Source organism: Phyllobates terribilis, unplaced genomic scaffold (assembly GCF_046119375.1).
Source record: "Phyllobates terribilis strain yellow unplaced genomic scaffold, ASM4611937v1 Scaffold_5__5_contigs__length_657084704, whole genome shotgun sequence".
Lineage (NCBI taxonomy): Eukaryota > Metazoa > Chordata > Amphibia > Anura > Dendrobatidae > Phyllobates > Phyllobates terribilis.
In genome coordinates this window covers 352,526,981-352,550,935 of record NW_027362765.1, presented here as the reverse complement: position 1 = coordinate 352,550,935, position 23,955 = coordinate 352,526,981, and the positions used below count along the sequence as shown (strand labels likewise).

The window sequence follows — 23,955 nt, the reverse complement described above, 5'->3', positions numbered from 1 at the left end:
GTCCATCCTTTGGCCCGCCGGGAATCTCCTCCTCACGTGTCCAGTACAGGTCCGTCTCCACCTGGTGATCTCACCTTCCAGGGACAACGCTGGGTCTCTCTGATCTCCACCTGGTGATCTCACCTTCCAGGGACAACGCTGGGTCTCTCTGATCTCCACCTGGTGATCTCACCTTCCAGGGACATCTCTCTGATGAAGAACTTCATTGTTGGTGATCCTCGCTGTCCATGGATTCACGGTCGTCTTCTCCAACACAATGGCATCAGTTCTTCTTCTGTCTCCTTGTATGAGTGTCCACGTCTTGCAGCCATATGTCACAAGTGCCGTGATCGGCCTTCGTTTGCCGATGACTGAGACGTTCTTGCACTTCCATACTCTGTCCACGCTCACCATGGCTGCGCCAGAGCTAATCCACACTTGATCTGAGCTCTTGAACCACCTTTGCGGTTAACAAGAGGCCATTTCCATTTCTTCATTGTTGATCTTTATGAGGACTCCCTTGCCTGATGTCCCGCTGGTCGCTCACTTCTTTCTTCTTTGGTTATTGGGCGTGGTAAGGAAGGCTTCATCACTTCTTTCACCGTGATCTGGTTCTTCTTCTAGGCTTCTTCGTGGGTCAGCACTCAAGCTTTTCTAGTCTTTCCTGGTTTCTCTTTAGACGTTAGCATTGATTGTCTGTAGCCTCCTGCCGCTTGCCCTCAGCCTTGGCCTCTCTCCTCTTACTGCCGATCTGCAGGGTGGTTGCAGGAATCCAGTTCCCTCCTAGTGTGGACTTCTTGTATGGCACATGCTCCTCAGCAGATTCACTCATAGTTCCATCTACTTGAACCTGAGCGTAGAAGTCCTCAATGTCCTGCTCTGCCTCGTCTGCTGTTGGTGCACAGACTTACATGACGGTCACATGTAGAGGTTTCCCACTGATGAGGCTGGACATGACCCCAGGGCCGGCTCCAGGTGTTCATGGACCCTGGGGAAAAGAGTCTCAGTGGGCCGCTTTATGTATTATCGGCACCAAATAGTCCTCCATACAGTATAATGGGCCCCACATAGTCCTCCATACAGAATAATGGGCCCACGTAGTCCTCCATACAGAATAATGGGCCCACGTAGTCCTCCATACAGTATAATGGGCCCCACATAGTCCTCCATACAGAATAATGGGCCCACGTAGTCCTCCATACAGAATAATGGGCCCACGTAGTCCTCCATACAGTATAATGGGCCCCACATAGTCCTCCATACAGAATAATGGGCCCACGTAGTCCTCCATACAGAATAATGGGCCCACGTAGTCCTCCATACAGTATAATGGGCTCACATAGTCCTCTATACAGAATAAAGGGCCCACGTAGTCCTCCATACAGAATAATGGGCCCCACATAGTCCTCCATACTGAATAATGGGCCCCACATAATCCTCCATACTGAATAATGGGCCCCACATAATCCTCCATACAGTATTATAGGCCCCACATATTCCTCCATAAAGTATTATAGGCCCCACATAGTCCTCCATACAGTATAATGGCCCCACATAGTCCTCCATACAGTATAATGGCCCCACATAGTCCTCCATACAGTATAATGGGCCCCACATAGTCCTCCATACAGTATAATGGGCCCCACATAGTCCTCCATACAGTATTATAGGCCCCACATAGTCCTCCATACAGTATAATGGCCCCACATAGTCCTCCATACAGTATAATGGCCCAACATAGTCCTCTATACAGTATAATGGACCCCACATAATCCTCCATACAGTATAATGGGCCCCACATAGTCCTCCATACAGTATAATGGCCCCACATAGTCCTCCATACAGTATAATGGCCCCACATAGTCCTCCATACAGTATAATGGGCCCCACACAGTCCTCCATATAGTATAATGGCCCCACATAGTCCTCCATACAGTATAATGGCCCCACATAGTCCTCCATACAGTATAATGGCCCCACATAGTCCTCCATACAGTATAATGGGCCCCACATAGTCCTCCATACAGTATAATGGCCCCATATAGTCCTCCATACAGTATAATGGCCCCACATAGTCCTCCATACAGTATTATAGGCCCCACATAGTCCTCCATACAGTATAATGGGTCCCACATAGTCCTCTAGATCCAAACCTGAACTGATCACTGAGATCTTTCTCAACACACAGCCCTGAGCCACAAGACCACCACAGTGAATATGTCATGTGCTGCCTCCTGTGTATATATATTAATATATAGAGGACAACTACTCCTATCATTACATCTGAAACATAGCAAGACAAATTCAATCAGTGACATAACTATAGGAGGTAGTATTATAGTAGTTATATTCTTGTACATAGGGGGCAGTATTATAGTAGTTATATTCTTGTACATAGGAGCAGTATTATAGTAGTTATATTCTTGTACATAGGGGGCAGTATTATAGTAGTTATATTCTTGTACATAGGGGGCAGTATTATAGTAGTTATATTCTTGTACATAGGAGCAGTATTATAGTAGATATATTCTTGTGCATAGTGGGCAGTATTATAGTAGTTATATTCTTGTACATAGAGGCAGTATTATAGTAGATAAATTCTTGTACATAGGGGGCAGTATTATAGTAGTTATATTCTTGTACATAGGGGCAGTATTATAGTAGTTATATTCTTGTCCATAGGGGCAGTATTATAGTAGATAAATTCTTGTACATAGGGGGCAGTATTATAGTAGTTATATTCTTGTACATAGGGGCAGCATTATAGTAGTTATATTCTTGTATATAGGAGCAGTATTATAGTAGTTATATTCTTGTACATAGTGGCAGTATTATAGTAGTTATATTCATGTACATAGGGGCAGTATTATAGTAGTTATATTCTTGTACATAGGAGCAGTATTATAGTAGTTATATTCTTGTACATAGAGGCAGTATTATAGTAGTTATATTCTTGTACATAGGAGCAGTATTATAGTAGTTATATTCCTGTACATAGGGGGCAGTATTATAGTAGTTATATTCTTGTACATATGTGCAGTGTTATAGTAGTTATATTTTTGTATATAGGGGCAGTATTCGTTTATTTTGTATTTTCCTCCTCCCTTTTGTGTTTTTCTCCTTCCTCGGATTACTTTACCGTCTTATAATGCATATCTTGCACTTGCCTTGCCGCCATCTTTTTACTATTCATCATGGATGTGAGTGCCATAAGCTTGCAGGGTTATGATTCGCCTCCATGCGCTGATTAATGGCCTCGGTGTGGCGGTGGCGGCCCTGCACGGGAGCCTTTCATACATCAGTAAGTGTGACTGCGCGATCATCTGTTTGCGATTAGACTTTTACAATAATTAAATTATGTTAATGGTTTTCTTTTCCTTGTTACAATTTATCAGCGGTTGTATAATTATTTTCTACACGTGTCTTTATTGTAAATTGCGAAGGGGCGGAGATTATATTGTTATAATGTATGGCCGGATAATCTGGATATAGACCCCTAAAGCGACACTTGGGGGGATGAGAAGGCTTGAGACTCGTCCCCTGACTTCTGCCTCTTCTTGTGTTTTTCTGGGGGCGGTTTCCCTTTAAATGTTCTTCCGTTCCGCTGCACTTCGCAGTGTTTAGCAGAACATAAGACGTGCTCCTCTTCTCAGCCGTCCAGTTAATTCCTCGGAAGATTTGGACGCGTGCAATTTACCAGTCAATGATGAAGTCGTCGTCCTGACTTTGGTCAGATAATAAAAGGCGCGGTGAACGAGCGGGGCGGCTGCGGCTTTCCAAAGAGACACTTGAGGCCGCTGCTTTTTAATGGCTGCCGACAACAAGCGGCTCTGACCGCGTTCAACAAACACTTAAGATTCATCAACGCGCAAATGACCTAAGTGCTGCGGCTCGGAGCCGCGGAATCGCCGGCACAATGTGATTACCTCGCTATTAGCACCATCAGCTCGGCCATTTTCATCTTCATTAAGGAACATCCTGCAAATAGCGCGGCGGCTAACGCAGCGAGCGACACCTGCTCCTCCAGGTGATTCAGGCTCGGAAAGTGCGCGACACGAGTCAGGAAGCGCCGAGTCCTCGCCCCGCGCAGGACATTAGTCGGAGGCGCCGAGCGCCAAAGTGCCGCCGATCTGATCTCGCGCCAAATGACAGGAGCAGGAAGGCGACATTACCGCCGGCGTTTAGACCTTCGCGCTCTTGTTGGTTTGAGTGTTAATTATGTTCAGTTATTACTAAATTGTGGTTCCTGGGAAAGCTGGGTGCGATCCCGGCACCGTACAGCGCTGCTGACTATATCGGCGCCATGCTCTCCATCTCCCGTCGTATCGGATCCGGCGCGGAGCGGCTGCAGCTGTTCTCTAGATGAAGCAATGCTCACAAGAAAGCAGAGGATCAATTAACCGGCAGATAACGATTTTGTGCCTCGCGCCTCATTAATGCCGCTCGATACTGGATACTTAGTAACTTCATACCCACAGAACTGGACTTGAATTAAAGGGGAAGTGCGCTCTATCTTGTGATAAATCAGACATGTGATAACAGTGGTCGGCTCGGTGTTTGGGGACCCCCATACAGTATAATAAGGGGCCGCAGTGGTGATGGCATCATTTGTTCATCATCTTTATAGGTATATGGGTGACTTCCCCTTTAATGCCATGTTTTTGGCTTCTTCATCCTCCTGAGTTCCAATCACTATTGATATGTATCAATATTTTTTTTTTATCTTAAAGCTACAGTGTCACACTTTTCATATACTGAAAGGGACTCTCTACTCTGGACATTTTGGAGTCTGACCCCTAAATCGTGGCCCCTCTATTGTCTGCGCAGAGACACTGTGTGAATTACACCCAATTTATCCAGAGAGTTCTTGTTATGTAAAGGGGAACAACTTGTGTGGCGTCCAGCATTACCTCTGTCCCTCTCTGACCCTTCCTGTCACCATGACTCTGCGGCCCGGAGTAGTGTACTGAGCCCTGTGACTCCTAATGTGATCACGTGGCTACCAGGAACCCACACACAAAAGGATTGCTCCCCGTAATCCGGCACTGGTCCTCACCGATTCCTCCTATAATCCGGCACTGGTCCTCACCGATTCCTCCTATAATCCGGCACTGGTCCTCACCGACTGCTCCAATAATCCAGCACTGGTCCTCACCGATTCCTCCTATAATCCGGCACTGGTCCTCACCGACTGCTCCTATAATCCGGCACTGGTCCTCACCGACTGCTCCTATAATCCAGCACTGGTCCTCACGGATTCCTTCTATAATCCGGCACTGGTCCTCACCGATTCCTCCTATAATCCGGCACTGGTCCTCACCGACTGCTCCTATAATCCGGCACTGGTCCTCACCGACTGCTCCTATAATCCAGCACTGGTCCTCACCGATTCCTCCTATAATCCGGCACTGGTCCTCACCGATTCCTCCTATAATCCGGCACTGGTCCTCACGGATTCCTCCTATAATCCGGCACTGGTCCTCACCGATTCCTCCTATAATCCGGCACTGGTCCTCACCGATTCCTCCTATAATCCAGCACTGGTCCTCACCGATTCCTCCTATAATCCGGCACTGGTCCTCACCGATTGCTCCTATAATCCAGCACTGGTCCTCACGGATTCCTCCTATAATCCAGCACTGGTCCTCACCGATTCCTCCTATAATAAGGCACTGGTCCACACCGATTCCTCCTATAATCCGGTACTGGTCCTCACTGATTCCTCCTATAATCCGGCACTGGTCCTCACCGATTCTTCCTATAATCCGGCACTGGTCCTCGCCGATTCCTCCTATAATCCAGCACTGGTCCTCGCCGATTCCTCCTATAATCCGGCGCTGGTCTTCGCCGATTCCTCCTATAATCCGGCACTGGTCCTCGCCGATTCCTTCTATAATCTGACACTGGTTTTACATTGATTTTCCAGTAATCCGGCACTGGTCCTCGCCGATTCCTCCTATAATCTGACACTGGTTTTACATTGATTTTCCAGTAATCCGGCACTGGTCCTCACCGATTCCTCCTATAATCCGGCGCTGGTCCTCGCCGATTCCTCCTATAATCCAGCACTGGTTTGACACTGATTCCCCGTGTGCCGTCCTGTTTAACAGTGTAAAGGGCAGGAGCAGCTCTGTCATTTATTTCTTTCTTTATCCATCCGTGAAAAACACTGATGACTGATGGTAAAAATGGACACCCGGACCGTACACTGATGACACCTGGACCGTACACTGATGACACCCGGACCGTACACTGTTGACACCCGGACCGTACACTGATGACACCCGGACCGTACACTGTTGACACCCGGACCGTACACTGATGACACCCGGACCATACACTGATGACACCCGGACCGTACACTGTTGACACCCGGACCGTACACTGTTGACACCCGGACCGTACACTGATGACACCCGGACCGTACACTGTTGACACCCGGACCGTACACTGATGACACCCGGACCGTACACTGTTGACACCCGGACCGTACACTGATGACACCCGGACCGTACACTGATGACACCCGGACCGTACCCTGATGACACCCGGACCTTACACTGATGACACCCGGACCGTACACTGATGACACCCGGACCGTACACTGATGACACCCGGACCACACACTGATGACACCCGGACCGTACCCTGATGACACCCGGACCGTACCCTGATGACACCCGGACCGTACACTGATGACACCCGGACCGTACACTGATGACACCCGGACCGTACACTGATGACACCCGGACCGTACCCTGATGACACCCGGACCGTACCCTGATGACTCCTGGACCGTACACTGATGACACCCGGACCGTACACTGATGACACCCGGACCGTACCCTGATGACACCCGGACCGTACCCTAATGACTCCCGGACCGTACACTGATGACACCCGGACCGTACGCTGATGACACCCGGACCGTACGCTGATGACACCCGGGCCGTACGCTGATGACACCCGGGCCGTACACTGATGACACCCGGGCCGTACGCTGATGACACCCGGGCCGTACGCTGATGACACCCGGGCCGTACGCTGATGACACCCGGACCGTACGCTGATGACACCCGGACCGTACGCTGATGACACCCGGACCGTACGCTGATGACACCCGGACCGTACGCTGATGACACCCGGACCGTACGCTGATGACACCCGGGCCGTACGCTGATGACACCCGGACCGTACACTGATGACACCCGGACCTTACACTGATGACACCCGGACCGTACACTGATGACACCCGGACCGTACACTGATGACACCCGGACCGTACACTGATGACACCCGGACCGTACACTGATGACACCCGGACCGTACACTGATGACACCCGGACCGTACACTGATGACACCCGGACCGTACACTGATGACACCCGGACCACACACTAATGACACCCGGACCGTACCCTGATGACTCCTGGACCGTACCCTGATGACACCCGGACCGTACCCTGATGACTCCTGGACCGTACACTGATGACACCCGGACCGTACACTGATGACACCCGGACCGTACACTGATGACACCCGGACCACACACTAATGACACCCGGACCGTACCCTGATGACTCCTGGACCGTACACTGATGACACCCGGACCGTACACTGATGACACCCAGACCGTACACTGATGACACCCGGACCGTACACTGATGACACCGGGACCGTACACTGATGACACCCGGACCGTACACTGATGACACCAAGACCGTTCGCTGATGATTCACGGACCGTACGCTGATGACTCACTGACCTACTGTTCGGCAGCCATATTGCTGACCCCCAGCCTTCCTAGCGATATCTGGGGTCCGCCTTGCCCCCATCCTCCTGACGTCTCCTTTCTGCTTTTGGAACAATGTAACAAATGAACTTTCTTTTCCGCAGCAACTTATGCGCGAGCGGCAGCAGATGGCGAGCCGACCGTTTGCCTCGGTGGATGTGACACTAGAAGTGGGAGGAGCCGAGCAGACGACTGAATTCGTGCGCGGACCGGCGGAGGTAAGACCCAGATTACCTGCAACTTCACTTCTTAAAGGGACAGTACTGAATAATTCTGTCACGAGACGCCGCGCTCCTCCGTGCCTCACACCGGTGACACTTACAGGAGAAATCTCTTTATCATATTAAATAACTGGGAATCGTTTGCTTCAATTATCTTGGATTACTCTAGTCACATCCAGAGCTGCATTCATAACTCTTCCACATTCTGTGCACATACTGGGTGGACCAGTGTTTCTCAACCTCTCGCTTTCCAACTGTTGCAGAAATGCAGCTTCCATCATGCCATGATAGCTGGGAGCGGTCAGGCCATGATGAGAGTTGTAGTTTTGCAGTAGCTGGAGGGCCACAGGTTGGGGGTCACCGGTGTAGACGGACACCCCCGTGAGCGTCAGTGTCTGACTCCCCAACCTGTTGGCTGATGTTGTGGCCTCATCCATGTTCTGCTATCTGAACCAATTGAGGATGCAGCTCTGGATGTGACTGGAGTATAAGGCACAATGTCACTCAGTATCAGTAGGAGGCCGGTGAGGCCGAGGATTCGGAGCCCCGGTATGTTACTGATGACATGGCGTCTAACACCGGCCTCTTAATTAGTAGCATTTACTCTCGGGGAGCCTTCAGAGCTGCACTCCGATGCTTCCTCTTCATTTGCCGGAGGATCGGCTCCCGGTGATGCCTCATTTGTGGCTAATGGCCGCGCTGCTGACTATCGAGCCGAAATAATGGAGGACAAGAGCTGAAGATTGCCGCACATTGTGTTATAACCAGAGAGCGGAGCGGGCTCAGCTACAAGGCTGGAAACTGGGGCTGCCTGAGCACCTGTACCTCGCACCGCGCCTGTACCCCGCGCCCAGCCTGTACCCCGCGCCCCTCCTGTACCCCGCGCCCCGCCTGTACCCTGCGCCCAGCCTGTACCCTGTACCCCGCACCCAGCCTGTGCCCCGCCAGTATCCCTGACCCCGCCAGTACCCCGCGCCCAGCCTGTGCCCCGCCAGTATCCCTGACCCAGCCAGTACCCCGCGCCCAGCCAGTACCCCGCACCCCGCCTGCGCCCCGCCTGTACCCCGCGCCCAGCCTGTACCCTGTACCCCGCACCCAGCCTGTGCCCCGCCTGTATCCCTGACCCCGCCTGTACCCCGCGCCCCGCCTGTACCCCGCGCCCAGCCTGTACCCCGCCAGTACCCCGCGCCTCGCTCAGCCTGTACCCCACTCCTCGCCTGTACCCCGCGCCCCGCCAGTACCCGCGCCTCGCTCACCCTGTTCCCGCGCCTCGCCCAGCCTGTACCCTGTGCTGCGTCCAGCCTGTACCCCGCGTCCCCTTGTACCCCGCATCCTCCTGTACCCCCCTGTCCCCCTTGTACCCCGTGCCCCCTGTACCTCACGCCCCGTCTGTGATGTCACAGTACAGGGATAATACACACAGTGATGTCACATTATTCCAGGCTGGAGCTGGACTTTCCTTGCTCTATCACACCATCACTTTCTGCCCCTTGTGGACTGACCCCCTTAGATGTTGAGCTCTTTATCAGGTGCTTTGACCTCGCGCTTCTCACACATGAGGGTTTGTTACAGTTTATCAGTCCTTGACATTCTGCACTTTTAGAGCCAGAATACATCGCTGCGGTATAAGAGGGGTTAATGACACCAGACCGATAACATTGTAAGGCCACGGCCCCACTATCAGTATCTGGTCAGTATTCGGTCAGTATTTGTTCTCAGCAGTGGGTGATAAATGCAGAATTGGTGACTTGTTTCTATTCTACCTTTTCTCTGATTGTTCCTCTCCTGGTTTTGGCTCCTGAGAAAAAATACTGACCGAATACTGACCAAATACTGACCGAATACTGATAGTGGGGCCGTGGTCTTATACTGATAGTGGGGCCGTGGTCTTATACTGATAGTGGGGCTGTGGTCTTATACTGATAGTGGGGCCGTGGCCTTATACTGATAGTGGGGCCGTGGCCTTATACTGATAGTGGGGCCGTGGTCTTATACTGATAGTGGGGCCGTGGTCTTATACTGATAGTGGGGCTGTGGTCTTATACTGATAGTGGGGGCCGTGGTCTTATACTGATAGTGGGGCCGTGGCCTTATACTGATAGTGGGGCCGTGGTCTTATACTGATAGTGGGGCCGTGGTCTTATACTGATAGTGGGGCTGTGGTCTTATACTGATAGTGGGGCCGTGGCCTTATACTGATAGTGGGGCCGTGGCCTTATACTGATAGTGGGGCCGTGGTCTTATACTGATAGTGGGGCCGTGGTCTTATACTGATAGTGGGGCCGTGGTCTTATACTGATAGTGGGGCCGTGGTCTTATACTGATAGTGGGGCCGTGGCCTTATACTGATAGTGGGGCCGTGGTCTTATACTGATAGTGGGGCCGTGGTCTTATACTGATAGTGGGGCCGTGGCCTTATACTGATAGTGGGGCCGTGGCCTTATACTGATAGTGGGGCCGTGGTCTTATACTGATAGTGGGGCTGTGGTCTTATACTGATAGTGGGGCCGTGGTCTTATACTGATAGTGGGGCCGTGGTCTTATACTGATAGTGGGGCCGTGGTCTTATACTGATAGTGGGGCCGTGGTCTTATACTGATAGTGGGGCCGTGGTCTTATACTGATAGTGGGGCCGTGGTCTTATACTGATAGTGGGGCCGTGGTCTTATACTGATAGTGGGGCCGTGGTCTTATACTGATAGTGGGGACGTGGTCTTATACTGATAGTGGGGCCGTGGTCTTATGCTGATAGTGGGGCTGTGGCCTGACAAACACAGTGTCAGTGTGAGCAGGACGAGGTCTCCCGATCATGGAAGCAAGCGGAGATCTTAATAGTTTAATTAGAATCACAATGTCATTAGATTATCTCTGGAATCATCAGGATTCAGCCTGATCGTGTCTTTGGCGCAGCTCCACCGTATCACGTGACTCCAGAGCTGCGCTCCACAGTATCACGTGCCTCTAGAGCTGCGCTCCACCGTATCACGTGACTCCAGAGCTGCGCTCCACCGTATCACGTGACTCCAGAGCTGCGCTCCACCGTATCACGTGACTCCAGAGCTGCGCTCCACCGTATCACGTGACTCCAGAGCTGCGCTCCACCGTATCACGTGACTCCAGAGCTGCGCTCCACCGTATCACGTGACTCCAGAGCTGCGCTCCACCGTATCACGTGACTCCAGAGCTGCGCTCCACAGTATCAGGTGGCTCCAGAGCTGCGCTCCACCGTATCAGGTGAATCCAGAGCTGCGCTCCACAGTATCAGGTGACTCCAGAGCTGCGCTCCACAGTATCAGGTGACTCCAGAGCTGCGCTCCACAGTATCACGTGCCTCCAGAGCTGCGCTCCACCGTATCAGGTGAATCCAGAGCTGCACTCCACAGTATCAGGTGGCTCCAGAGCTGCGCTCCACCGTATCAGGTGAATCCAGAGCTGCGCTCCACCGTATCAGGTGAATCCAGAGCTGCGCTCCACCGTATCACGTGACTCCAGAGCTGCGCTCCACCGTATCACGTGACTCCAGAGCTGCGCTCCACCGTATCACGTGACTCCAGAGCTGCGCTCCACCGTATCAGGTGAATCCAGAGCTGCACTCCACAGTATCAGGTGGCTCCAGAGCTGCGCTCCACAGTATCAGGTGGCTCCAGAGCTGCGCTCCACAGTATCAGGTGGCTCCAGAGCTGCGCTCCACCGTATCAGGTGGCTCCAGAGCTGCGCTCCACCGTATCAGGTGGCTCCAGAGCTGCACTCCACAGTATCAGGTGGCTCCAGAGCTGCGCTCCACCGTATCTGGTGAATCCAGAGCTGCGCTCCACAGTATCAGGTGACTCCAGAGCTGCGCTCCACAGTATCAGGTGACTCCAGAGCTGCGCTCCACAGTATCATGTGACTCCAGAGCTGCGCTCCACCGTATCACGTGACTCCAGAGCTGCGCTCCACCGTATCAGGTGAATCCAGAGCGGCGCTCCACCGTATCAGGTGAATCCAGAGCTGCACTCCACAGTATCAGGTGACTCCAGAGCTGCGCTCCACAGTATCAGGTGACTCCAGAGCTGCGCTCCACAGTATCAGGTGCCTCCAGAGCTGCGCTCCACCGTATCAGGTGACTCCAGAGCTGCACTCCACAGTATCAGGTGACTCCAGAGCTGCGCTCCACCGTATCACGTGACTCCAGAGCTGCGCTCCACCGTATCACGTGACTCCAGAGCTGCGCTCCAGACATGTGATGATGCAAATATGATTCATGATTGATTGTGTATAACGACTGATCGATCACCGGCATGTAATTACCAGAATAGGAGCCGAACTCTGACTTATATGTTTACTGCACAGACTAATTACTGAATATAATAATCCATAAACCTGAGAAAAACACTTCACCGGGAATAAATCCATAACATCAACTCACCGCACAGTACCACTCCTCCTGTCCTGTATATACACTGCACAGTACCACTTCTCCTGTATATATACACTGCACAGTATCACTCCTCCTGTCCTGTATATATACACTGCACAGTACCACTCCTCCTGTCCTGTATATATACACTGCACAGTACCACTCCTCCTGTCCTGTATATATACACTGCACGGTACCACTCCTCCTGTCCTGTATATACACTGCACAGTACCACTCCTCCTGTATATATACACTGCACAGTACCACTCCTCCTGTCCTGTATATACACTGCACAGTACCACTTCTCCTGTATATACACACTGCACAGTACCACTCCTCCTGTCCTGTATATATACACTGCACAGTACCACTCCTCCTGTCCTGTATATACACACTGCACAGTACCACTCCTCCTGTCCTGTATATACACACTGTACAGTATCACTCCTCCTGTCCTGTATATATACACTGCACAGTACCACTCCTCCTGTCCTGTATATACACACTGCACAGTATCACTCCTCCTGTCCTGTATATATACACTGCACAGTACCACTCCTCCTGTATATATACAGTGCACAGCACCACTCCTCCTGTCCTGTATATATACACTGCACAGTACCACTCCTCCTGTATATATACAGTGCACAGTACCACTCCTCCTGTCCTGTATATATACACTGCACAGTACAGCTCCTCCTGTCCTGTATATATACACTGCACAGTACCACTCCTCCTGTCCTGTATATATACACTGCACAGTACAGCTCCTCCTGTCCTGTATATATACACTGCACAGTACCACTCCTCCTGTATATATACACTGCACAGTACCACTCCTCCTGTATATATACACTGCACAGTACCACTTCTCCTGTCCTGTATATATACACTGCACAGTATCACTCCTCCTGTCCTATATATATATACACTGCACAGTACCACTTCTTCTGTATATATACACTGCACAGTACCACTCCTCCTGTCCTGTATATATACACTGCACAGTACCACTCCTCCTGTATATATACCCTGCACAGTACCACTCCTCCTGTCCTGTATATACACTGCACAGTACCACTCCTCCTGTATATATACACTGCACAGTACCACTCCTCCTGTCCTGTATATACACACTGCACAGTATCACTCCTCCTGTCCTGTATATATACACTGCACAGTACCACTCCTCCTGTATATATACAGTGCACAGCACCACTCCTCCTGTCCTGTATATATACACTGCACAGTACCACTCCTCCTGTATATATACAGTGCACAGTACCACTCCACCTGTCCTGTATATATACACTGCACAGTACAGCTCCTCCTGTCCTGTATATATACACTGCACAGTACCACTCCTCCTGTATATATACACTGCACAGTACCACTCCTCCTGTCCTGTATATATACACTGCACAGTACCACTCCTCCTGTATATATACACTGCACAGTACCACTCCTCCTGTCCTGTATATACACCGCACAGTACCACTCCTCCTGTATATATACACCGCACAGTACCACTCCTCCTGTATATATACACCGCACAGTACCACTCCTCCTGTATATATACACCGCACAGTACCACTCCTCCTGTATATATACACTGCACAGTACCACTCCTCCTGTCCTGTATATACACTGCACAGTACCACTCCTCCTGTATATACACTGCACAGTACAACTCCTCCTGTATATATACACTGCACAGTACCACTCCTCCTGTCCTGTATATACACTGCACAGTACCACTCCTCCTGTATATACACTGCACAGTACAGCTCCTCCTGTATATACACTGCACAGTACCACTTCTCCTGTCCTGTATATATACACTGCACAGTATCACTCCTCCTGTCCTATATATATATATACACTGCACAGTACCACTTCTTCTGTATATATACACTGCACAGTACCACTCCTCCTGTCCTGTATATATACACTGCACAGTACCACTCCTCCTGTATATATACCCTGCACAGTACCACTCCTCCTGTCCTGTATATACACTGCACAGTACCACTCCTCCTGTATATATACACTGCACAGTACCACTCCTCCTGTCCTGTATATACACACTGCACAGTATCACTCCTCCTGTCCTGTATATATACACTGCACAGTACCACTCCTCCTGTATATATACAGTGCACAGCACCACTCCTCCTGTCCTGTATATATACACTGCACGGTACCACTCCTCCTGTCCTGTATATATACACTGCACAGTACCACTCCTCCTGTCCTGTATATATACACTGCAGAGTACCACTCCTCCTGTATATATACACTGCACAGTACCACTTCTCCTGTCCTGTATATATACACTGCACAGTACCACTTCTCCTATCCTGTATATATACACTGCACAGTACCACTCCTCCTGTCCTGTATATATACACTGCACAGTACCACTCCTCCTGTATATATACAGTGCACAGTACCACTCCACCTGTCCTGTATATATACACTGCACAGTACAGCTCCTCCTGTCCTGTATATATACACTGCACAGTACCACTCCTCCTGTATATATACACTGCACAGTACCACTCCTCCTGTCCTGTATATATACACTGCACAGTACCACTCCTCCTGTATATATACACTGCACAGTACCACTCCTCCTGTCCTGTATATACACCGCACAGTACCACTCCTCCTGTATATATACACCGCACAGTACCACTCCTCCTGTATATATACACCGCACAGTACCACTCCTCCTGTATATATACACCGCACAGTACCACTCCTCCTGTATATATACACTGCACAGTACCACTCCTCCTGTCCTGTATATACACTGCACAGTACCACTCCTCCTGTATATACACTGCACAGTACAACTCCTCCTGTATATATACACTGCACAGTACCACTCCTCCTGTCCTGTATATACACTGCACAGTACCACTCCTCCTGTATATACACTGCACAGTACCACTCCTCCTGTATATATACACTGCACAGTACCACTCCTCCTGTATATACACTGCACAGTACCACTCCTCCTGTATATATACACTGCACAGTACCACTCCTCCTGTATATATACAGTACATGACAGAACAATAATACATTACAGGACACCGAACATAAGAACAAAACAAGACGACAAATCACAGAAAATAGAAACAAAATAAATCACCGCAGGAATATATATATATATACAGGAAATAACTATTATAAAACCTATAAGACCCCCGGCCCAGCTTCATTCATACTACTATATACAATCCCACACAACACTCACACCGTCCTATATACACATAAAACACCGTCCTATATACAAGATTATATACAATAAAACACTAAACCTAATATAACGTATATACAACCGGACACTAACACTAACCTACTGGTCCCACTGCCTGACCTTAGTCACCTCCTTACCGCACCTCATTCACACCACAGAAAACCAAAAATAACAATATATACAATAGTGACATGAACAATTTTAAACTTTTTTTTTTTTTTTTTTTTGTATATTTTGTAATTTTTTAATATATATATATAAAACACAGCCCTACACTAACTATCCCGCCACCCCTGATCCAGCTCTGGCCACAAAGTTCAGGATTACTCCGAGCTAGGATCAGGCCCCAAAGTTTTTCCCCAGGCGGGGCCTGGACCAGGCCAGATCAGTCCTCTTATCACCGCCGATGAAAACCCCCCCAAAACCCCCACCCAACCTAACTAAAACCCCCTATTATACATTATATACAATATATACAGAACACAACCTACACACTCACCATCCAAGGCTCAAGTTCGATGCCGGCAAACCTTCTATTCAGGAGACAGAAATACAAAACAAAAATCTAGGGTGGAAAGACATCAGCCCACCACCAGGATATAGGAGTACTACCGGACTAAGGCACCCTGAAGGAAAAGCCCCTCCAGAGACGGGCCGCCCTCCGGGCACCCAGTCCTTCATACTCCAGAGAACGTACCTTCACCAGGTCACCTAGGATGTTCATACAGACTTCATCTACATGGAGGATTTTACTCTGCGTCGAGACTAAAACTCGTGCGTTCCACGTGAAATACCTGACCACTGCGCTGACTATGAATAAAGTGTCTCGGTCCCTTCTCCCAAGGTCTCCGAACGCTCCATAGGCCCACCCGGCGTAGGACAGAGTAGCCAGCCGCGGCCAACCAATGGAAGCCCCCACCCTGTTGTACACCTCTGTATTAAAGGGACAATGAAGCAGGAAGTGCTCCATGCTTTCCAGCACGTTAGCACAAGCCTCACGGGGGCAATTCCTGTCCTCGGAGCTCCTGAACTTCAAATTGTCCCTCACATACAGCTTACCATGGAAGCAGCGCCAAGTCAAGTCCCAGTACTTCTCGGGGATCCTGCTAGAATTTAACAAACTCAACCCAACCTCCAGATCCCGACTTGGGCAGTCTTTGAGGGCCAATGGACTCTGAAAATGAGAAAGCAAGACCCTCATATCGAGGAGTTTCCTCGGGAGGGACCTCACCTCCCACATTCCCAGACCCCACCGGCGGATCATTTTCAGAACCGGGGTAACATAAGCCGGGAGATGCCCGTGTGGTGTGCGAAGATCCTTCAATCTTCCCCCTGTCTCCCATTCCTGGAAGAAAGGCTGAAACCATCCCTTGCAGGAGAATACCCACGGAGGAGCCCTCTCTTTCCAGAGGTTTGCCACGTTCACTTTCAAGAAGGTGTTCACTAGGAACACCACGGGGTTCACCATATTCAAACCCCCTAGTCTCCTCGTGCGGTAAGTGACCTCCCGCTTGACTAGGTTCAGTCTGTTCCCCCATAACATCTGGAAGAACAGACTGTAGACCCGTGTCTAGAGAGGCTCTGGCAAGACACAGACACTGCCCAGGTAGATTAGCAAGGGGAGCAGGAAAGCTTTGCACAGGCCAACCCTTTCCCTCAGGGTCAAAGACCAACCCCTCCATTGGTCCACTCTTTGGGCGACACCTTTGATTCTGCCTTCCCAGTTTTTCGTGGGGTAATCACCCTGGCCGAATTCGATGCCCAGGACTTTGGCATGTTCTTGGGGTTCGGGGAGGGTGTCCGGAAGATCAAACCCGGGATCTCCGCCTCCCAGCCAGAGACTCTCAGCCTTATCCTGGTTGACCTTGGACCCGGATGCCTCCGAGTAGCGTTCCACTTCTGACATCACCACCACTGCCTCCTCTTGCGAAGAAACAAAGACGGTGACATCGTCCGCGTAGGCCACCACCCTCAGGATAGCCTCCGGCGCCGCCCCGCCCATCTGCACTCCCGCCAACGGTCCACATTCGATCCTTCTGAGGAAGGGATCGATCGCAAACGCGTAAAGCAAAGGGCTAAGAGGACAGCCCTGACGGACACCGGATCCTACCCCGAAAGGTCGTCCAATCCACCCATTCACCAGAGGGAAAGTCTCAGCCCCTGCATACAAGGTCTTAAGCCAGTCCACAAACCCTCCAGGCAGACCATACCTCAAAAGAGTGGACCAGAGGTACTCGTGGTTAACACGATCAAAGGCTTTTGCCTGATCCAGGGTCAGCAAGAACCCCTTCCAGAGGCCCGCCCTGCCTTGCTCCACGGTCTCTCGGACACCTAGAACAGCACTAAAAGTGCTACGGCCAGGAACGCAACAGTGCTGAACCTCCGAAAGGAGCCGGGGTGCAAACTTCACCAGCCTGTTGAAAAGTATCTTAGCCAAAATCTTCCTGTCCACATTGAGAAGCGCTATGGGACGCCAGTTCTCAATGCGTGACGGATCCGTACCCTTTGACAAAATGATCAAAGCTGACCTCCTTAATGATCTCGGCAGAGTGCCCGAGGAGAGACACTCGTTAAACACCTGAGTCATGAGGGGGACCAAAGAGTCCCTAAAGGTCCTAAAGAACTCGGATGTTAAGCCATCCGGACCTGGCGACTTTTTGGGCCTAAGCCCATCGATCGCCAGTCTCACTTCCTCTTCTTTGATCACTTCTGCCAAATCGCCCAGCGAGAGGTCAGCCCCTGGCTCAGGAACGGATTCAGCCAGGAAAGCCGACATCCCGTCACGATCAAGCTCCCTCCTTCCCAAGAGGTGTGAGTAGTAGGAACTGACGACCTCCAAGATCCCTGATCTGGACCTTCTCAGGGACCCCGTACTGTCCACCAGCCCCGTCACTATCTTACTATTCACTGACATCTTACAGTTTCTGTAAGGGTCGGGCGAGCAGTACTTCCCGTAGTCCCTCTCGAAAACCAAAGATGCGTGCCTATCGTACTGACACCTCTTCAGCAAGGACTTCACTCTGGAGATCTCCTCGCGGCTACCTCCAGTCGAGACAAGATGCTCGAGTTTCCTCCTCAGGCTCTGATACAGGCGATCCCTGTTCAGGCTTCTGAGGTTCGAGAGCTGCCGGAAGAATCTCGCCACCCGATGTTTGAACATCTCCCACCACTCTGACTTAGTGTTACTTAGGCCCAGCAATGGTACCTGGCTCTGAAAGAATTCCTCAAAAGACCGTCTCACAGCTTCTTCCTCAAGGAGTGACGAATTCAGCTTCCAATAGCCTCTTCCCATCCGAGGAGTCTCTGTAACGTTCAGAGAAAACATAATGAAACAGTGATCGGAGAACTCCACCTCCACAACCGACAACGGTGAAGAGACGGCCTCCTCCTTCAAATAAAACCTGTCTAGCCTAGACCTGCACTGACTACCTCTAAAAAAGGTGAATCCCGTGTCGCCCGGGTTGTGCCGGATGTGGACATCCACCAGGCGAGCCTCACTCACTATCCTGTTTAACGCGACGCAGTCATAAGCCAGCCGGTCTCCGGAACCTCCTCTATCACAGGATCTCGTGACATTGTTGAAATCCCCTCCGAAGACCACCTGCCGACTCGAAAATAAAAAAGGTTTGATCTTCAGGAAGAGACATTTGCGGTCCCACTTGGACTGGGAACCATAGATGTTAATGAGCCGAAGCTCTTGCCCCCCCATGGAGACATCTAGGATCAAGCATCTCCCCATTTCTAATTCGATCACTCGTCTGCATTCAACCGCTGCGGTCTTAAAAAGGACCGCCACCCCGCTATACGGCTCGGCCGCAAGAGACCAGTAGGAGGGCCCATACCTCCACTCCCGCCTTGCTTTATGCAAGGTTGATATATCGGTCAACCTGGTCTCCTGCAAAAACAAAATGTCGGCGTCAAGTTGGCCGAGAAAATGAAAGGCCGTGTACCTTGCCGCATCTGACTTTATGCTGCAAACATTAATAGTTGCCAGCGTCAACAGGGTGGGTGCCGCCATCATGATTGATTGAATTAGATAGCCTTTTTCTTCCCACCACTGACAGTCCCAACCTCTTCCTCCGATAATGACGGGTTTTTAGTGCGCTTAAGACAAACAGACTCGTCCATTCTCTCCTTACATACATTCTTGCCCTCGTCTGGTGGTCCTGGGTTAGTCGTCCCCCCAGAGGGCTTTGTATTTGCCCCCCGAGAGGAAGACCCAGCCATCTCCTGAGCCCCAACCACCTTGTCCGCAACCTCCGGCCCCGGGTCCCCACTTCCCCCCTCCAGAGGGAGGTCCTGGAGAGCCCCGAACCGGTTGGAGAGATCCACCAGAGGGGGGGCGGCTGAACCCTCCAATGGCGCTTGGATCACGGCCAGAGAGTCAGAGGGGTCGCACTCCAAAGAGGCAGCTCGAGACCTGGTCCCCCTCCTACCTCTGGCCGTTTTTCTGTTACCCTTTTTCTTTTTCTGTGACCACACCCCCTCTCCCTCATCTAGACTGTCACCAGAAGAGGGTTCCTGGGAAGACGTGGCGTCCTCTCGCTCTTCCCTTTCAAGTCTCTTGACTTCCTCGCTCAATTCACTGTCTTTAGGATCCTCAGCTGCAAGTGAAGTACCTGGGTCAGAGTTTAGGGACATTACTCCCTGCCCCCTGTCCCCACGGCGCTTCTCCTGCCGCCTGATGGTGGATGGCGGCAGCTTGCTCCTCACCGGTTCCCTGCCTCCCCCGCCCCTACTGGTCCCTTTACCGGCAAGATTAGTTCCAGCTTTCGCCTGTCCCGCACTCGCCGCTTTCAGGACCGCATTGGCAAAGGAACGCGGACAGCGACTGAACGGGTGACCGAGGTCACCACACAAGTTACACCTAATCCTGCGACAGGCAGCAGCAAGATGACCGAGGTCCCCACACAGTGCGCATTTCTGGGTGGTACACTGTGCACTGAAGTGTGTGGGACTACCGCACCTGTGACAGACCTTAGGCTGCCCCCGGTAGAAAATCAAGATCCTATCCCTCCCCAAAAAGGTTGAGGAGGGGATATGGGTAACAGTGTTTCCCGAAACCTTCAATCTCACCATGAAGGTCCAGGCCCCTGACCAGATACCATGGTCATCCAGATTCTTTTCGGGAATATTGGTGACCTCTCCGTATCTACTCACCCAGGTGGTAATGTCCATACAGGAAAGCGACTCGTTACTAGTCAAAACGGTCACTTTCCTGACTGAATCTTGGCGGGTTATTGCCAGGGGAAAGAGACCATGCCATTCGGGGCGACTCCGAGCCAGCTCATGGCGAGACCAGAAAAGCTCAAGGCCCTCCGGTCTCACGAAGCTGACATCAAAGTAGGAGGTCCCGTAGGGATGGATCAAGGCAAAGATGTCATATGCCGCAAAGCCCATCCCCAGCAGGAGCTCAACCACCTTCGACCTATCAGGACAGGCATCCTTGCTTACCCACTGGAGACGGACCACGTTCCTACGGTTATTCCTCTGCCCCGTTGTCGGCAGAGACCAGACAGTCTCTGCCCCTCTATCTCGGAAGGCTGAAAGACCATGTCTCTCTATCCAGAAAGACAGATCAACCTCCCTCCCCTCTACAGTGATGGAGCTCTCCCCTCTCCTCAGGGCGTCCAGGAGCTGCTGTTGCAAGTCACTATCCCCAGGGCCACCAGACGAGGGCGCACTACTACCCCCAGCACTGACAGCTCCTGAATAGCTTTGGGCTGAAGCCCCCGCCAATGCTGGGGGGGCAGCGGGACCAGCGCCTACTTCTCCCCCACCAACACCAGTGCTGCTCCCACCATTCACTCCAGTACTATTCACACCATTCGCAGGACCATTACTCCCATCGTTCACTCCACTACTACTCACACCATTCGCAGGACCATTACTCCCATCATTCATTACACCACTACCCCCAACATTTGCTACACCACAACTCCCATCATTCCCACAACTCCCAGCATTCATTCCACCACTACCCCCACCATTTGCTACATCATCATTCACTGCACCACTACCCCCACCATTTGCTGCATCATCATTCACTGTACCACTAATTCCACCATTCCTACTACTCTCATCATCTGCTCCACCATTACTCTCACCATCTGCTCCACCATTACTCCCATCATTCACTGCACCACTATTTCCATTCCCTTTACTTGTCACCCCATTACCTCTGCTGTTCTCTGCACCTTCCACAGTCACCTCCATTCCTTCCTCCCTTGTGTCTGGTGTCTCTGCACTCACACCTGCTGGGCCGGGGGAGGGGAGCACCTCCAGAGACTCTTTTCCCTGCAGCACCACACCCGTTTCCCTTTGGTTGCTGCTGGCTTTCTGCAGGTCGTCTCCTGGAGCGCCCCGCCCCCCTACTGCAGCATTTTGGTCCTTGTTCTGGCCAGACTGTTTTCTCGGCACCTCTGCCCGCCCTGCACCCACAGACTTTGGGGTCTTAGTGTCCTTTTTGGGCGCTGGGGCACACTGCCCCCCTGTCGCAGCAGTGTGCCCAGTGTTCTTTGCAGATGTGTTTTTCACATCCTTTCCTGCCCCCCCAGTCCCGGTGATAACCGACTTAGCCGCAGAGGGCAGGGTGGGAAACTCCACAGAACTTCCTATGTCCGGCGCTGTGAGTACCTCCACAGCCTCGCCCCCTGCACTGTTCCCCGCACAGATGGCAGCATCGCCGGACGTCCTCCTCCTCTCCCCACCTTGCCTCTGCCTCGAGCCCACTGCAGAGCCCGTGCCTTTAGGTTTGGTGGGGTTTAAACAGAAGGTGGCAGGCGCAACATCAGACACTGGTACATACTTGTAACTCACCACCTCCTGTGCAGCTCCTCCGGTCTTCTTCTTCCTCCTCTTCCCTGTCTCCTCCACTGGTTTGTCCTCACCGAAGGAAAACTGCGTCAGGTCCACTGGAGACTCCAGCAGTCGGATCTCCCTCAGCAGTCCTCCTTCCTCCTCCTCCCCCGACACTCCAGCCTCTGCTGTGGGAGTCCTCTGCCCTGCAGGGAGACCACTTGAGCTCCAGCTCTGCCCCTCACTGGCTCCAGCACCTGAGACTCCAGTCACCTCTTCATCCTCCTCCTCCTCTTCACTAAGGACGCCGGCTGGCGGTTCTCCTGAGGTGTTTAACCCCTTCATTTCTGAGAACCGCCGCTGGTTCTTAAACCTCTCCAGGAAGGGACCTGCGCTTTTCTCAATCCCCTCCCGGAGGAGCACTAACCTGACCACCTCGTCTCTGAGGGCTTTAAACCTCTGGGAGGTCGCAGGTCTTTCCTTGTTGGACGCCCGGGTGTTCAGGACCCGGGCCTCCCTCAGCTCCTCTTTCAGCTGGGTTAGTGCTTTGCCGGCGTCCTCGTACTCTCGCAACGTGGCGACCACTCGGGAGGAGAAGGAACTTGTGGACTCGCTGGAGCTCATCTCACCCCAGGATCTTGCTGGGCTCTTGTTCCTGGGGCCTGGGGTGCCCCGGTCTCCCTCTCTGGGCTGCCGGTGAACAGTCTCGGGGTTGGAGCAGGTGGATGTATTCTTCCTCACCCTTCCCGATCTCCTCACTCCCTCCTGGGCCGGTTGTTGAGGCTCCTTCTCCCCCGCCGGCATAGTCCGGGGGATAGGAGGCTGGGAAGCCATGCCGGCCTCCCAGTAAGCCTGCCTCTCCCTGGGGAGAAGAGAGGCAGACGACGACCCTCCTCCTGGAAGTGCTTGAGCTCAGGAGGCAGGTGCTACTCTCAGCACCACTCCTCCTGTCCTGTGTGTGTACACTGCACAGTACCACTCCTCCTGTATATACCCTGCACAGTACCACTCCTCCTGTATATATACACTGCACAGTACCACTTCTCCTGTATATATACACTGCACAGTACCACTCCTCCTGTATATATACACTGCACAGTACCACTTCTTCTGTATATACCCTGCACAGTACCACTCCTCTTGTCCTGTATATATACACTGCACAGTACCACTCCTCCTGTATATATACACTGCACAGTACCACTCCTCCTGTATATATACACTGTACAGTACCACTTCTCCTGTATATATTCACCGCACAGTACAACTCCTCCTGTATATATACACTGCACAGTACCACTTCTCCTGTATATATACCCTGCACAGTACCACTCCTCCTGTATATATACCCTGCACAGTACCACTCCTCCTGTATATATACACTGCACAGTACCGCTTCTCCTGTATATATACACCGCACAGTACCGCTCCTCCTGTATATATACACTGCACAGTACCACTCCTCCTGTATATATACACTGCACAGTACCACTCCTCCT

At 51.5% G+C, this 23,955-nt stretch overlaps 1 protein-coding gene across 1 annotated transcript in view; it reads left to right on the top strand.

Moving 5' to 3' along the window:
- Positions 1-23,955, top strand: part of ATRNL1 (attractin like 1) — a 1,189,422-nt gene that overhangs the window by 893,169 nt on the left and 272,298 nt on the right. Inside the window, exon 27 of the mRNA XM_073684631.1 lies at positions 7,875-7,988. Within this exon, the coding sequence (XP_073540732.1) occupies positions 7,875-7,988 (114 nt within the window). The remainder of the gene's footprint in view (positions 1-7,874; positions 7,989-23,955) is intronic.